This window comes from Rhineura floridana, chromosome 7 (assembly GCF_030035675.1).
Source record: "Rhineura floridana isolate rRhiFlo1 chromosome 7, rRhiFlo1.hap2, whole genome shotgun sequence".
Lineage (NCBI taxonomy): Eukaryota > Metazoa > Chordata > Lepidosauria > Squamata > Rhineuridae > Rhineura > Rhineura floridana.
The window spans coordinates 92176965-92193107 of NC_084486.1; the positions used below are offsets into that span (position 1 = coordinate 92176965).

Sequence of the window (16143 nt, forward strand, 5' to 3'; positions counted from 1 at the left end):
ATCCAGGAGGCTGTCTCTATAGAAACTCGCAGCGTGATTGTGTGCCAGAGGATGGCTGGTCCCCTCTTTTCCAGCTGTCCACTTCGATTATTAGCCATGGGGCTGCTAGCAGTGACTTTTTGTGCTGGCTCTATGGAAACTGAGAAACATGGAAACAGAAGGAGCCAGGAGAAGAAATCCCGATGGAATGACTCTCCCACGGGACAAAGAACAAGCAGCCTTCCCTTGTCATCATCCAATGACCCGGTAAGGACACATGCTACTCTCTCAGCTCACTAATTCAGGGCTTCTTTAACCCATCCCTTAATAATAACTGAAGTGAAGCTTCCCTTTTGAATTTAGCCCTACAATGAACGTGGCACAGAACTAAAATGGGACGGGGGGGGGGGAACTAGACAATAGAGAAAAAGTGGTGCCCAACAAAAGGAGTGGAGTTTGCTTTGCAATGTTACACTGAGAAACATTTGCATGTGAAAGTATCCTGTCTCTATCTTCTGCAAATAATCATAGTCTACTCCTGTATATGTGCAATTACTTGGGAATGGTTCCCATTGAGCTCAGTAGGACTTCCTTCTGACTAAACATGCGTAGGATTACACTATAAATTACAGGGGCAATCCATTTTACTTCTGTACCATGTGCATTGCCATTTCAATGTGGATTAATATTGCTGTTCTGAAAAGTAGTGGTTACAGTATGCCCACGTGCTTACCTTTCATTGCGTAAAGGAATATGGGGCTGGGTACTAGTTGCTGTCGCACTCAGGTCCTACTTGTGGGCTTCCCATAGGCATCTGGTTGGCTACTGCAAGAACAGGATGCTGGACTAGATGGGCCACACTGGCCTGATCCAGCAGGGCTTTTCCCATGTACTGCCATTTGGGAAGAACAGTCTGCCTGCTTTTCTGACGAGGGCTGCCACTCTTTCCTCTAGAATGTTCAGAATTATAGATTGGGGGTATCAACACATGTACTTTAGCAGAGAAGGGAGTGCAACCTCTACTAGTGCTCCCTCTTCCTGGAACATGGAAGCATTCCAGCTTGACCTGTCTTTTATAGCTGAGATGGGGAACCTATGGATGATGCTGAACTGCAGCTCCCATCATCTCTGACTATTGGCCATGCTGGCTGGGACTGATGGGAGTTGGGAGTCCCACAACATCTGGAGAAACCCAAGTTTCCCATCCTTCGTTTCTAGTAACCACAGTAGACCAATTATGGAAGAGAGATGAAGATTTGGGACCATATTGACTCCCACTAGCAAAAAAAGCTACTTTATGCCAAACCAGTGGCATAAATTATTAAAAGATGCTTTGAAATTGAGCTTATTTTTTGGATATTAGAGAAACACCCAGGACATCAGCACTGGTTTATATGGAACTCATATAGCAAAGTATGACAGCTGCATGTACTTCATTAAAAGTTACCCAGAAGCTTTCTGGCCATCTCCCAACTGTTCTTGCTCTTTCCTAGGGAATTTATTAAATCTAATAAGCAGGGGCATTTGCAAAGACTAAGGGCATCACTTGGAATCTAACAGCACAAAAACATCTGGCAAAGCATTCTTGCTGCTTAATAATGCAGAAAACTATAAGGCTGGAGTTTTTTCCAGCCTTTGTTATTCAAAGAAGGCAACATCCAGCTTGCTCTAGAAGCCTTCAGCAGCACATCCCTGTGTGTGTGCACGCGTGCATGCGTGTGTGTGCGTGAGAGAGAGACAGAGAGAGACCCAACCCAGTATATCAACCTTCTGAAACCTTTTCTGAATAATGATGCACTGCAAGTAAGGGGAACGACATCCAGCCCATGGGCCAAATTCGGCCAGCCAGGACTCCACATTTGTCCCGCCATTTGGGAAAGCCACGTGCACCCACTCTACTCCTGATGTCATACATGAAGTCACAGATGTGTAGTTTGGCTGTGCTTTGAAGTCCTGGAGTTGGGACTTCAAAGCATCTTGCAGGCAGCAAGGCACTGCTAAAACAAAGATTTCTCCCCCCCTTTGTTTTGACAGCTGTTTTGATACAAACCCCTCTGAAGGAAAAAAATCCCCTTCATTTTAGCAGCATCTTCAAAGTGCCAAATCCAGAGCTTGGAAGTAACTAGTTACAAGTAACGAATTACTTGTAATTCATTACTTTTTTGAGTAACGAGTGGGTAATTCCTTTACATTTTGATTGTAATAGAACTAGGAGTAATTACTACTTTTGTGGAGTAATTGTAACGTTTCCAGCATTACTTTTGGGCATTACTTTTGGGCATTACTTTGGGGAGGGATTTGTGGATGAGAATCATGTGCCTCAAACTGGGCTTCTGTGCAGCATCGCTCTTCCCTCATGCTCAGTGGATGGGTAGGAGGTGACGAGGGAGGAGGCGGAGAGTGAAATGGGGTGGAGTGGAGAAAACAATTGTTTAAAAAATGGATAGTGGTGGTGAAGAATGGAGTGGAGGGAAAAAGGAGCCGGAGGTCAAAAACATGGATAAAGGAGGAGAAGGAGGCAGCAGCGCAATGGAGATAAAGAACAGTGGAGGTGAAAGATGACAAACCTTGTGTGTGTGTGTGTGTGTGTGTGTGTGTGTGTGTACTGTGTTTGCACTTAACACACAAAGTGGCCTCCACCACCCTCTTTGGCTACTATGCTGCATTTGCAGTATTTTAACTTTTTTGCATCTCAGGGGAAAATGTTTGCTTGAGTGAGTGTCCCTTAGTTGGTGGCAGGGCAGGGTCTGGGAGGTGGTTAAGTGAGAGAGATTATGCTGGCTGGCTGAGTGGAGGGGTTGCACTTGGTTTGACGTGCAAAGATCTGAGTAGTGGCCTCAGCCTCCCTCCCCACCACCCTTACCAGCGGAGAGACCACCATTGCTATCTTATGAATAAAAATAATTATTCTACTACCTCTGTATATGTTTGTTTATTTTTAATGTTGTTTTAGGCTACTTAGATGTGCAGCAGCAAAGGCCAGCACCTTGTAGGTATTTTTTAAGTAACTGAAATGTAATTGTAGTGATTACTTTGGAGGAAAAGTAAAGTAATCAGTTACTTTCAGAGCAATTGTAATTGTAACGGTAATTGCTACTTTTTTGGGCCATGTAACTGTAACTGTAATTTATTACTTTTTAAAAGTAATCTTCCAAGCTCTGGCCAAATCACTTGATGTCATTCTAACATCAGGTGATTGACAGATGGGCAGCCCCACCCATCTTTCAAATTTTTCCTGCGATCTTGATAAGGATCTGGCCTGTGGAGCCAAAAGGGTTTCACATTCCACCTGTGGTGTATGTGTGTACGTGTGTGAGGGAGAGACAGGGAGGGAGAAGGAAACCATGTGGGGTGGCTCTGCCCCACACATACCTTTGGTTCTGACCCCACCCAACTGCTGGCATGTGCCCCCTAGGTTTCCCATGAGGGAATGTGGTCCTTAGGCTGAAAACGGTTTCCCACCCCTGATGTCGACTGAAAGAAACATAATAGATCCTTGAATACAGCAGACCTTGTGAAGATGTTGAGCAAAGATAATCCACAATGTGTTTTTTTGAAACAGTGTTGTATTTATTTATTTTTTGTTCCCAGTTGTTCTCTGCATTCCATATGCATCACTGCTTTGTTTTTATCCCTGTATTTTCTTTTACTTTCTTCTCCCTAAATAAAGGAAACCGCTACAGGAAAAATCCGCAGGGATGACTCCCGGGATGCCTGGATGCTCCTTATGAAACAATCAAACAACGGGGTGAACAGCAAAACAAAAAACAAAAATAAATCCAAGAAGTTCAAGGTAAGCAATTCAACAATGTCCTCATCTTGATTCACATGTCTTCAAAGTCAGTCTAGGCTATGGAATTCTCAGACTTATAAAGCAAGCCTCCCTAAATCTTGACAAAAACAGACAAGGCCTCCCTAAATTTAACCAAGACACCATACATTTAAAGTTTATGGCTTCCCCCAAAGAATTCTGGCAACTGTAGTTTATTAAGGGTGCTGGGAATTATAGCGCTATGAGGGGTAAGCAACAGTGGATTCTTTTGGGGAAGTCATGACTGTCAAAGTGGTATAAATGTGCTTTAAATGTTCCTGCCAGGAGGCAGGGTGGGATATAAAGCAAATAATAAATAAATAAATGTGTGGTGGGGATATGACCTAAAATTCATTATTTGCCAGGCTGTGGTTTATCGCCACATGCACTTCAAGAAGTACACAGAAATTGCTACAGGGAAACAAAAACCTTATGAAAGAAAGGGCATTATTATTATTGTTGTTGTTGCTGTTGCTACTACTATTATTATTAAAATTAAAGCGACTTACATATAAAACATCATCTCAGTCTATCAAATGCCTGGGGAAAATATGTCTTTTTTTAAAAAGAGAATAGTGGCTCATTTGAAGGCATATGAGGAGTGCCTGGAAACTACATGTATGCCACCATGGGTTCCAAGGCAGAATATAAATGTAAGATGTGTGGTGTAGTGGTTAGAGTGTTGAACTAGAACCCAGGAAACCAGGGTTTAAATCCCCACTCATCCATGAGGTTTACTGGCTGACCTTGGGGCAGGCATTGTCTCAGCCTAATCTGCCTCACAGGGTTTTGTGAGGATAAAATGGTGAGGGGGGGAGAATCATGTACACCACCTTGATCTTTTTAGAGGGAACATAGGGTATAAATGCAATAATAATAAAATAAATAAAAATAGTTATCTCATGAAGGATTGGGGAGAGGGAACTATTTTGACATTACACTTGATAAAAGTGTAACTTGCCACGGCCCTTCTACAAGTGAAAATGGCTTTTTCTGTTCCCTTCTTGTGCTAGAGGGTCACAGAATCCCTTTGAGCTGGTTAGTTAAATTAGCTTGAACCAAGCACACGTCAAACAGACACAGCCTTGTGGAGCCCAGAGAGAGGGACAGTTGAACATAGCTAGGCAGATAATACGTTTGGTGTTTGATTTAAACGTGCATGAATCTAAAATACGGTCCTGTGTTTGGCTTCTAGTTTGGGATTCCAGGACCCCCTGGGCCTGCTGGTCCACCAGGACCCCCTGGAGCCATAATCACTCAGGAGGAAATGATGAGAGAATTCAGATTGCTGCTTAAAGGTATGGAAGTTGCTGCTCGAGAAGCGTGCATAATGTGGTACAACTAAGTCTTTATGCACAGAATAATAATTCAGGCTCTGAACAATATGTGCTTTTATTGTCATTATGGTGGTCTTAATGCATCTTCTGGGTTTTGAGACTTTAGTTTTGGATTTCTTCTGTTGTACTTGAAGTTTTAAGATACTCTTAAAACAATATGTGGAGAGAGAGAGAGAGAGAGAGAGAGAGAGATGCTAAGTGATATCATTGTGGATTTCTCTAAACCCTAAAGATTATTAAACTTGCAATCAAAATTGTGGCTCTTGGCAAAGCTGTTCCTCCAAGAATGCGATACCTGAGCTAGAAGGGTCTGCTGTAAGAGGAATGTAATCTATGTCACTTTCTGGTGGAAAAGTATAGCTCCAGACTGTTTTGGTTTTCAAGATTATTCTTATATCCATTGGCCAACAAAAACCAAGATTCCCTTGGGTATGCCAGTCTACGCATCCAGGGTTTGATCCTGACAAGTTACACAGCAATTCAGTGTGGGGAGGGGGGGAGGCAGGGAGCTGGTGTCAGCCAGGATGAAAGGTGGTGGTGTTCGTTGTTTCGTCTTTAAAAAATATTTTTGTGTACTACAGCTGTCAATTTTTATTTTCTCTCCAGAAGTGATGTACTTTCCCCACTTGTTCCAGGAATGCCTCTAGTGAGCTTTGGATCCAGCAGGTCCCAAGCCTTCCACAATCCGCCCCTAACATGGTCCCAGAGTGCCATCTCCTTGCTTTCTGCCATCATCCAGGAAAGGCCTCTGCAGGTGGATTTCCCTCTCTGCCCATAGAGGGAGTGGTCTGCAGTATCTTCTGACTCTAGGACACCCTTCCAATGACTATGCTATTATTAGTTGCACTTGGTTTATTTATTTATTTATGTATTTGTTTGATTTGATTTCTCTCCTGCCCTCCGTCCCAGCAAGAGCCCAGGGCAGCAAACAGAAATGCTAAAAACACTTTAAAACATCATAAAAACAGACCTTAAAATACATTAAAACAGAACAGTGTTAAAAACATTTTTTTAAAAAAAGCTTTAAAAACATCTTTAAAAAAGGGTTAAAAACATATTATTAAAAAAAAATATTATCAAGCAATTCTAACACAGACACAGACTGGGATAGGTCTCAACTTAAAAGGCTTCTTGAAAGAGGAAAGTTCTCATGAAAATCAACGAGAGTTAAGTCATGACTAACTTTCATATTGATATCAATGGGACCTAAGGACAGCTAATTTAGTCTGGATCCAACCCATAATAAATATATTCCCATTAAGATATAAATGTTCCATGACATGATGTTGTGCTTGTATATATCTTGCAGTTAATTCCAACTTAACTTTTTTCTTCTGCCTCTGTTGAGGAATTGACATGAAAAATATCACATTGCAATGCAAATTCCAAATGGACCTTCTATTCCAAGATCCTGGTTTTCATACATATTCTTATACTGGAATTTCTCCAAGGAAGAAAATAATTATGTTGGTAGTCAGGTCAGTGATGGGAGCCACTACATCTAGACACCGACCCGGTGTTTATGGCTCCACTATAGCTCACTACCTATTTTATATTTATTTATTTATTACATTTATATCCCACCTTTCTTCCTAAGAGCTCAAGAGCGTAAGAGTGTACAAACATTCCCTCCCCCTCCCAATTTTATCCTCGCAACAATCCTGTGAGGTAGGTTAGGCAAAGAGACTGTGACAGGGTCGAAGGTCACCCAGTGAATTTCATGGCCAAGCAAGGGATTTGAAACCTGGTCTCCCAGGTTCCAGTCCAACACTCTAATCACTACACCACACTGTTCTAGGCTGGGTCCTCAACATCCCTCCTAGTGTTTAAAAGTTTGTGACAGAGCATTGGGACTTGGCCAAAATGACGGTAGGAGCAGCTCTTCTGTTTCTCCTTCCCTCCCTCATCGCTTGAGGTGACATGGCCCTCTGCCCTTTGCGCCCTGGACACGCTGTTGTGTCTGGCTCTGCCGCTCCGTTACTTGGTGTTGGCACAGGCAGTCTGGACTGCTTGGCTCAACGTCTCGTAGAAGATGCCCAGCAGCAACCAGAGCGGCTGGAGTGCTGGTGGGAATGGTGTCTATGGGCCGGACTCGCCCCTGTGGCGGGTGGCCGGCATGCTGGTGCTGCCAGAGGGGCTCGACGCCGTCAAAGCCTGCAACCCCCTCACCAACTTCAGCGTCCTGGCCACCCCCACCGTCGCAGGTGAGCCGTGGTTTGCCCTCATCCCGTGGGGCAGTGGGTGCACCTTCTCTGAGAAGATCTACGTGGCCGCCAAGCGGGGAGCCACCGCCATTTACAACTACGGCAGCGGGATGGGGAACGACATCCAGGCCATGACCCACCCTGCTTCTGCAGGACCGGCTGGTGCTAGGGAACTCTTACTCATATTTTGCCATCAGAGAAGCTGATCAGAAATTCAACTGAAGGTGTCGGACTTGCAAGCATAGAAGAAAAGAGAGAGAACCAACTCACAGCTTTGTTGGGGGCAGCCTGCGATGTTTCTGCTGCTCCAGGCACCTGCACCACCCTGTATTTTCACTGGAAGTTGTAATCACTGTTTTTTTTAATAATGTTATTTGTTATTTAATTTTTGTAAATTGTATTGTTTTATTGATGTATTTCTATATTTGTGTTTTTCTTGTAAGCCGCCTTGAGGGCCTTTTGGCCATAAGGCGGGGTATAAATAAACTAATAATAATAATAATAAAATAATAAAACAACAACAACAATAATTACTGCAGAGGCTTCTGGGTGGTCTTCTTTAGCACTGTAAGAGGCAAAGACAAGTTGGGAGGAAGTCTGAGAGTAACTCTGGTTTGATCAAAGGCAGCTCTGCTCCTAAGCTTCTTTCCCAACTCACTGGTGCTTCCCCCTGCACCAGTTGAAGGACACTGTAGAGCAAGGGTGGGGAACTGTGTACAGTACCTCCAAATGTTGTTGAACTCCAACTCCCATCAGCCTCAGCTAGCCTAGCCAATCATCAGGGATGATGGGAGTTCTAGTCCAACAACATCTGGAGGGCCACAGGTCTTCCGACCCTACTACGGAGGCTTCTGTGTTATTGCAGAGGCCTGTAGGGCATCATTATTTTTAGTAAGTTCAGCCTGGGTGGACTGGGCCTTCTCCAGCAAAAGTGCATGGAGCACGAAGAGGAGATCTGTGAGACACTCAGGGGTAGCCATTGATTGACCAAATTTTGGAGATGGCATGGGACTTCCTGTGTTAAGATGACAGTGTGGTGAGACAGTCAGGTCTTGGTTAAAGTCTGTTGACTAGTATGACCTTTCTATGGTTGAAGGCTGGTAGGTGGGGCTTTGACTGACAAAGAGCATGATTTGGTCCACCACTGTAATGTGGCTTTGTGTTTTGGTTGCTCAGGAATAATCAGGGAGCGGGAGAGGATCAATCTGAAAGCCTGTGACAACTGTCAAGAAGAAGGAGACAGGACCAAAGAAGAAGATAACTTCTTGATCCCGATTAGTGGACCACTGCTAGAAAGCAGGGAGCAAGGGCGAGTGGAGGCAGCTTTCCATTGCCGGACCCGGAAAAACATTTCAATTGAACGCCGATCACTGCAAGACCTTCAGCATTATTACATAGTGAGTAGCAAAGGGAATTATCTCTAGTTGGTTTAGTGTCATTTTTCTTGCAGTGGCCATTTCTTGCAAATGTCAGACAAGGGGAAAATTATTTTTGCTTCGGTACCTCTAGGTAGACAACCAACCCTATAAATCCTGAGTCAGGCTTTTCAAAAAATCACAAATAATTAGTCTTCTAATTTCTAGGATTTCTAGAAAACACACTAACTAGAGATCCAAATAACTAAAACCTAGTTTTCTAGAATGTAAGAACTCCCTGGAAAAATGTTAAGATGCACAATAAAAACGTTGAAAGCTGCCATCGTTTATGGAGACACATCTGGCATCAGGTTCTGAGTTTATACCTTGATGGGCCAAGCTAGCCTCATATCCCAATGATAAAATATTGCCATATTTTGTTCCTTGTCTCTAACTGTGCATCCCTCTTAAATATATGCTCACAAGTGATCTACATTCAGCCCCTTTCTCCTTTTATTAATGTATATCTGAACCGTATTTCTTGAAGGGTCTTCTTCAGGCCTCCACCCCAATGCACAACAGGGAAAGTTGGTATGATTTTCTTCCACACTTCATAATCCTTTGTTTGTTTTTGTTCATAGCCTAAAAAAGAGGAGATATTCCATCGTGGCCTAGGGCTAAATCTTAACAATGGACAATACACAGCACCTTTCACTGGATACTACATCTTCACTGCCACACTGCATATTGGTATGTGTTCAACTTGAGCAATATGCTACCTTGGGTTCTTCAGCATTCAAACTCTAGACAATCTGGAGCTGGTAGATTATTCCCCCACTTTACCAAACAGGAAAATGTTTGCTGCACTTTCAATAAATATGAATCTGATGTTATAAACTCCACTTTGGTGAACATTTAGGGTAATGTACAAACCCAAAATTCAATGAGAAACTTAGTAGGGATGCTTACATAAACCTCTCCTGCTAATTTCATAAAATATTTGCTTATCAGTACTATATTGTCATCCTGGGCTCCTTTTGGGAGGAAGGGCAGGATATTAATTAATTAATTAATTCATGTTGAAATTTGCTTTTCAGTTTCATCATGTGGACTTTTGATTTCTGTTGAGTGTTCTTTGAGGCAAGAAAAATAGCCACATAAGGCCCAAAATACTATTTTGTGTATTGTGTAGAGCAGAGCAGAGCAATGAAGTTCAACTCAGCTCTCAACCTTGGCTAGGCCTTTTAGGCACTATCAAATAGTCTCCAGATGCTGGGCCCAAGGATTTCATCCCAACAGCAGGTGCACTCTGTGCTCCAGCCTGATTAATTCCTTCCTGTTGCAGTTCCCAAGGATCATCAAAAAAAGAACCGGCCACGTGCCCGCAATCGCCTGCGCTTGCTGATTTGTGTCCAGTCACTCTGCCGACAGAACATGTGAGTGTACAGGGTAGGAAAAATGGAGAGGCTGGTTATGTGATAATATTCTTACCCTCCAAGCAACCTTATGAGGCTAGTTATGTGATAAGCAACTAGTGACTATCTGCAAAAAAAAAATGTCTGTTTGCAGGTGTGGTTTGAATCCAAACTACACCTGCAAACTGACTTTGAAGGAGCTTGCTGCGTTAGCCCCTTTGAACTTTGACATGTGGGCTGGACCACCCATCTGTCAAAGCTGGCTTGTATGTGTGTGTGAGGAAATGAAGGATCTAGCCGCTGGCTAGTCCTCGTTCCCCACTCCTGAGCTAGTCCAAAGGATACCCAATGAACACTGACTGACTCGCCCATATCCAAACCTAATACTCTGTACATAGAAGACGGGGGTGTTTCCTGGAGCCAGTGTGGAAGTGACTAACATAAGATTGGGCAGGAAGAAAGCAGGAAAATATACTGCATGGGGCTTCTCTCTGTTGTCTCACTGGTAGAGAATTTCCCTGGAAGGGGTTCCTATAGAAATCCCTTGCTATGCAAGGTACATTCTACAGCAAGGATAGGGAATCTATGGCCCTCCAGATGTTGTTGGACTCCAATTCCCATCAGCCCCAGCATGCATTGCCATTGGCCAGGGATGGTGGGAGTTGCAATCCACTAGGATCTGGAGAGCAACAGGTTCCCCATCCCTGCTCTACGGTAACTGCTATACATTCACTGTCTCTCTCCCCATTTTAGCCCACATAGGACTGCTTCCAAAGCCCCTATCCCCCCAGCTAGAAATGCCTAATTGACAAGTACCTAAATATCCTTGGCAATCTAAGACAAGTGTGCCCAAGAGGATGTAAGTCCAAGCACATCATCACATGTTATGGCCACACTTAGCAAGCCTCAGGTAGTTTATTCTATATAACGCTCATTCCATATAAGAAGCTTAACAGACCTTAGCATGTGGAACAATTTGATCCCATGGAGAGTCTCGACATTACCTCTGCCTATTCCAGAAGGCCACCAGTACTGGGATAGAGCCCCTCAATGATATCTACCTAATTTGAAACAATATCACCTGTTGCTCCTGCCATAAGGAAGGGTATCCAACTGACTTCCACCTATGGCTTCCTGTGAAAATTGTGTCATATCTTTCTCCCTGTAAAAGATGACATCGTTAGACCACCACCACCACCCTTCTATAAGAATGCTTTTTCGAGGCCCTGGAAGATGCTTTCCTTTCCTTTCTCATCTATCCCTGTAATGTACAACAACTGGTCCTGGGGCCTTATGTCTGCACCCCTTCCCAAAATATTAACCGGGACAGCCTCTGGGTCTACCATTATTTGTTCTGCTTTACTCCCACATTGTCTTAACCATTCTAGGCTGAAGTCTCTGTTGCTATTTTTTTTTTAATTGAAAAAATTTCATGTCTCAGATAATTGTCTTCACAAGATTCAGTCTTGCGAAGAGCAAAGTTTCCCTTCAGAACAGACAACTCTACCTCACCTGCTACCCATTTTTATCGCTTTCTAAACACCACACAGCTGCCAGCTTCAGGATATCCAGAGTAACCCAGTCATGGCAAAGTAGCTCCATCTTTAGAACTGGGGACTGGAGGAGGGGAACCTGTGACTCTCCAGTTAGTGCTATATTACAGCTCCCATCATCCCTGGCCACTTGCAATGCTGGGTGAGGCTGATGGGAACTGAAGTCTAGCCACATCTGCAGGGCACCACCCCCTCCCTGATGGAGAGCATTTTGGCTCACATGAAGAGATGCCTTCCTCTGTTTCCCTGATGCAGACAAGCCTGCCACAATTTGTATACTGCTTGATTGACTGTTTTGTGGTTTTCAAAAAACATTACACTGATCAATAAAACAGTTAAAAATGATTGATTGGCCTGTTATTTTTATGGGTATGTCTCTTTCTCAAGGAGTAGTTAGCAATAAGATTAAAAAGATACTGAAGTGATGTATCTCAACACAGCTGACTGCTAACTGCTCCATGTGAAAGGGATATACCCATGACAACATGCAGCAAAATGGAGGAAAAAGGACCCAGAATAGATTTATGAAGAAAAACGGCAGGAACTGAAAGAGAGTTGATGCTTGTGGGGAACAAAGGGAGCACAGCCACTTTAGTGGAGTAAAGAAGGGAAGGGGGTGTCCTGCATTTTCTGGTATCATTAGTTCTGATGAAGTATCATTTGCTTTCAGCTCTCTGGAACGAGTGAGCAGTCTGGACAGAAACAGTGAACACTTCACAATTTCAGTCAATGGAATTCTCTTCCTGCTGGTGAGTAAAAGTCATAAAGGAAAGCCAAGAATGTTCAACCCTGAGGGTAGATGATCCTTGAGGGTAGAGAACTGTGGGAGAATTTGCTATTTGTATGAGTATAGAGCTCTTTTGCAACATGTACATTTAACTACCTAGGCCAACTCTGACATAAACGTGGCAAACACCTACCCTTCGTTTTCTCTCGCTTGAACATAACCTGCAAACAACAGCTATAAAGGCAGGCAACTGGAGATCTTTAGGGTAAAATTATAAAACAATTCACTATGGCCAACGCATGTAGATTTTTTAAAGGGGAGCATAAGCAACAGGTACATCCCAGGGTTGGCACTGAACCCAGCATAGAAATCTGCCTTGCTTAGCTCACTTTTAGCTTCTCTGTTGCAGGCTGGCCAGTATGCTTCAGTTTTTGTAGACAACGCAACAGGCTCCTCCCTCACTGTCCGAAGTGGGTCCGACTTTGGTGCTGTCCTCTTGGGCATCTGATTGGCCCACAGCTGCCTACTCTTGCTGAAACCTTACTTTTTATCAGCCTTAAGTTACATTTCTCCTCTTCAATCAAGTGCATGGAGCTGGCAGCTCTAGAACAAAGCACAATTCCTGTTGGTCCAATGCAAGCAAATTCATCTTGCTGCTCACTGGTTAAGTATCCTCAGGCGAAGAATCAGATTTGGGAAAACAGGCACAGCATGTGGTAAAAGTGACCAAAAGGATGTTGAACAGATTTATAAAGAAAGAAAGCAGCAAGCCATCCAGGGTTGACGCAGTTAACTTAGAAATTCATTTTATTACTGAATGTCTTATCACTTGAAGCTTCAAGTTTTGCAATCAATTTGCAGTGGCAGTTCTTGAGAACTAGGTTATTCCTAGAAGCATACATGCTGTTTTCTGCTCAGCAGAAAAGGCTTAGCAAAAGATTATATTTTTGGAAGATATTTCATTCCTTTATTGGTTGACCATCTATTTGCTAAGAATGACCTCCCCTGCCCCCTCTCCATGGTATGGCATTTGCTTTTGTGTGGGATCTTCTGTCTGGTTGCTTCCTAAACCACTAGTAGAATTCCCTTATTGCTTTGTGCTCCATGGTACCCAATAGCCATTGCTAACTTCTAAATAACACTGGGTAGGTTACCATTGACTATACTGGAAACAGTTTAAAAAAGGAGGCCATAGTCTGTTGTCCTTTTAGCATCAAGCCTACTAAAGAGTTAATACCACTTATTTTTAAACCTGCTTAAGTTTCTTCACTAAAGAAAGTTTATAAAGTTTACGTGACAAAAGAAGGCTACTTCCATTTCTTAGTATTTCTCGCTATTTTCTCTGTGGCTGGTAGAACAGCAGTAAGATATCCAAGAACAGTAATGCAGCACCACCCTCGACTACTGCAGCACCCTGGCACGTAGGCAGGCATTAGAACTGCTCTTGTATTTTTTTTTAATTTAGTTTTTAGAGAGATTGGGGTGAATACACACCCTTATCTATTTTAGCCTGACTAGATATGCGTGTAACAGGTCTCCCCAGCTGTTCTATTTTATATAATCAGTCCCTGCAAGTCATCATGGAACTTTTTGTAGGGGAGGGACTTCCACTGGATCTAGACCCAACTCTGCTTGAACAAGATTTGTTTCTTGAGTAATTTCTCATACAATCCATTTAAATATTCAGAAAGATAATGTAGTTGTAGTATACCAAGGGTTAAGCCAGTTCAGAATGCAGATATGGGGAATTGCGTTTCAGTACATGCTGCTGTGGAAAAACTCCTTGCTTCAAGAAATTTAATGTGGTAAGGAAGACTTCTAACCTAGCCTCAAGATCTAGCTTTCTACTTGCAAGGATTTGTTTTCATATAGGGGTACATGCTGACAGGCAAGTCACTCTCCCCTGTCCTTCATTGATTTTGACTCTGGAAGAATAAGGAACAGGGAACAGCAAACAGTTCTCAAACGCCAAAAAATATTTACTTTTAGGGCCTAGCGGCAGAAGCACATACTGAGTTCTTGCCAGCTAAATATATTATTCAGTCATAACTGTATATTTTAGGAAAAGCAGATGCTCAGTAAGCTGTATCCCCACCTTTTTTCATACTGAAAGTGCCACTGAGCCTGATAAGGCCAAGGTGGTGCCCTGCCCTGAAGCACAATCAGCATTAGCCTTCCCATTGCAGCTCTTTTGTAATGCTTATATACATACACACAAACTAGTGGATATTTTGTACTTTATATATATATATGCTTTAAAGTATTGTATAAGCTGCTCTATTTATTGTACTATCTTAAGGAATATATATTTATGCACTTGCTCTTAAATGCATTTTGTTTACTTAGAACAAATATACAAACTAGAGAGGGTGTAACAGAAAAGGTGGTGCTTATTTTAGTAGACTTGCAATACAGAATAAAGTGTTGGGAAAGGTCACACATCCCACACACCTTTGGACAAATGGGTGGTCATGGGAGAACCACTTAGAGCTCTTGGTGGTTCTTATAGTCTCAGACTTTTAGTTATCCTTCATTCTAATTCACTGAGTACGTATATGTGCATGCATTGAAGCAAACTGTAGCACCATAGTCTACTTTCTGTAAATTATATAAAGGATGAAGAATTGTTTTTAAGGCAGTTTCTAATAAAAAAATACTTTCCCCAATTCATTGGTTTCTGGTTTTACAGCAAGTGCTATGAAATGTTTAAGACAAAAGCAGAAATTAAAGTAAATGTAAATGCATGCATGTACAGGTCAGCCCTAAGAACCTTCCAGAGTTCTTGTGTTTCATCATTTGGAAACTGAATCCTTTGGAAACCCATGATGACATTGTCTCTATTTGCCACAAAAAGTTATTAGACCCCCCCCAAAAAATGTTGTATGTCAGCCTCAGCAACACACAAGTAGGGTTTAGTTTTCTATCCCTACCTCATTGATTCATTCATATCCTGCCCTTCCTCCCAGTGAGAGCCCAAAGTGGCATCTGATTAAACAAAACAAAACTCATCTCAGATGTATATTCCACTAGGAAAAGCCTAATGCATTCCCATTTGCTCAAGAGCAAGCCCAACTGAGTACAATGGTATTTGTAGGTGTGAATAACCTAGACCCTTTATTGTCTATTGACAGTGTACATACTGGCTTTTCATCATCTTTTTAAAGGAGCTTTTAATATCTACCTTTTGGCAAGAGAGAAAGACTACCTGATGAGGCACAAAGGGTAATCCAACAGAGTATGGTATGTGTTCACACTCAGAAAGCTTTCCTGCATGATCCCCTTTTAGCTGTTTCCATGTAAAATCCATACCTGTTTTTTAAAATTCCACATGGATTCTTAAACTGCCTGGAGGAGGAATTGCTAACAGGAAACTATGAATGCATACCCATTCTCTCAAGCTGCACTGAGTTTTGAATTCTGGAGCATCTTTTCAATCCCAAAACTCAATGCATCAAGTCCTTCCTTTCTAGATAGTGTTATTTTGTATTCCCCCCCCTATTGTTTTGTTATGGGGATAACTGGGCAAAAATATAACAGGAGTCTGACTTGCTTTTACATTTAGTCCTGGTTGACTTTTCATGACAGATAGGATAGCAGTTTGCTACTAGCAGAATTTAGATCGGAGGATTTCAATATTCTAGAGAGAACTGTATCTTATTTACTTATTCAACATTAAGAGTCCACCAGTGTCAAATTTAAGGATTAATTATCTAAATTAACCAGTGATGTTAATGATTGATCTATATTGCTTTTAAAGTTTCT

The 16143-nt window shown here is 42.4% G+C and overlaps 1 protein-coding gene across 1 annotated transcript; it reads left to right on the plus strand.

Moving 5' to 3' along the window:
* ERFE (erythroferrone) lies at window positions 1-15491 on the plus strand (the record flags this gene model as incomplete). Its single annotated transcript, XM_061636493.1, has 8 exons — window positions 1-246; window positions 3650-3772; window positions 4986-5088; window positions 8508-8728; window positions 9328-9436; window positions 10032-10122; window positions 12325-12403; window positions 12791-15491. Coding segments are annotated over 8 exons (1071 nt in total), but the record flags the coding sequence as incomplete, so codon positions are not given.
* Window positions 15492-16143: the final 652 nt, after the last annotated feature.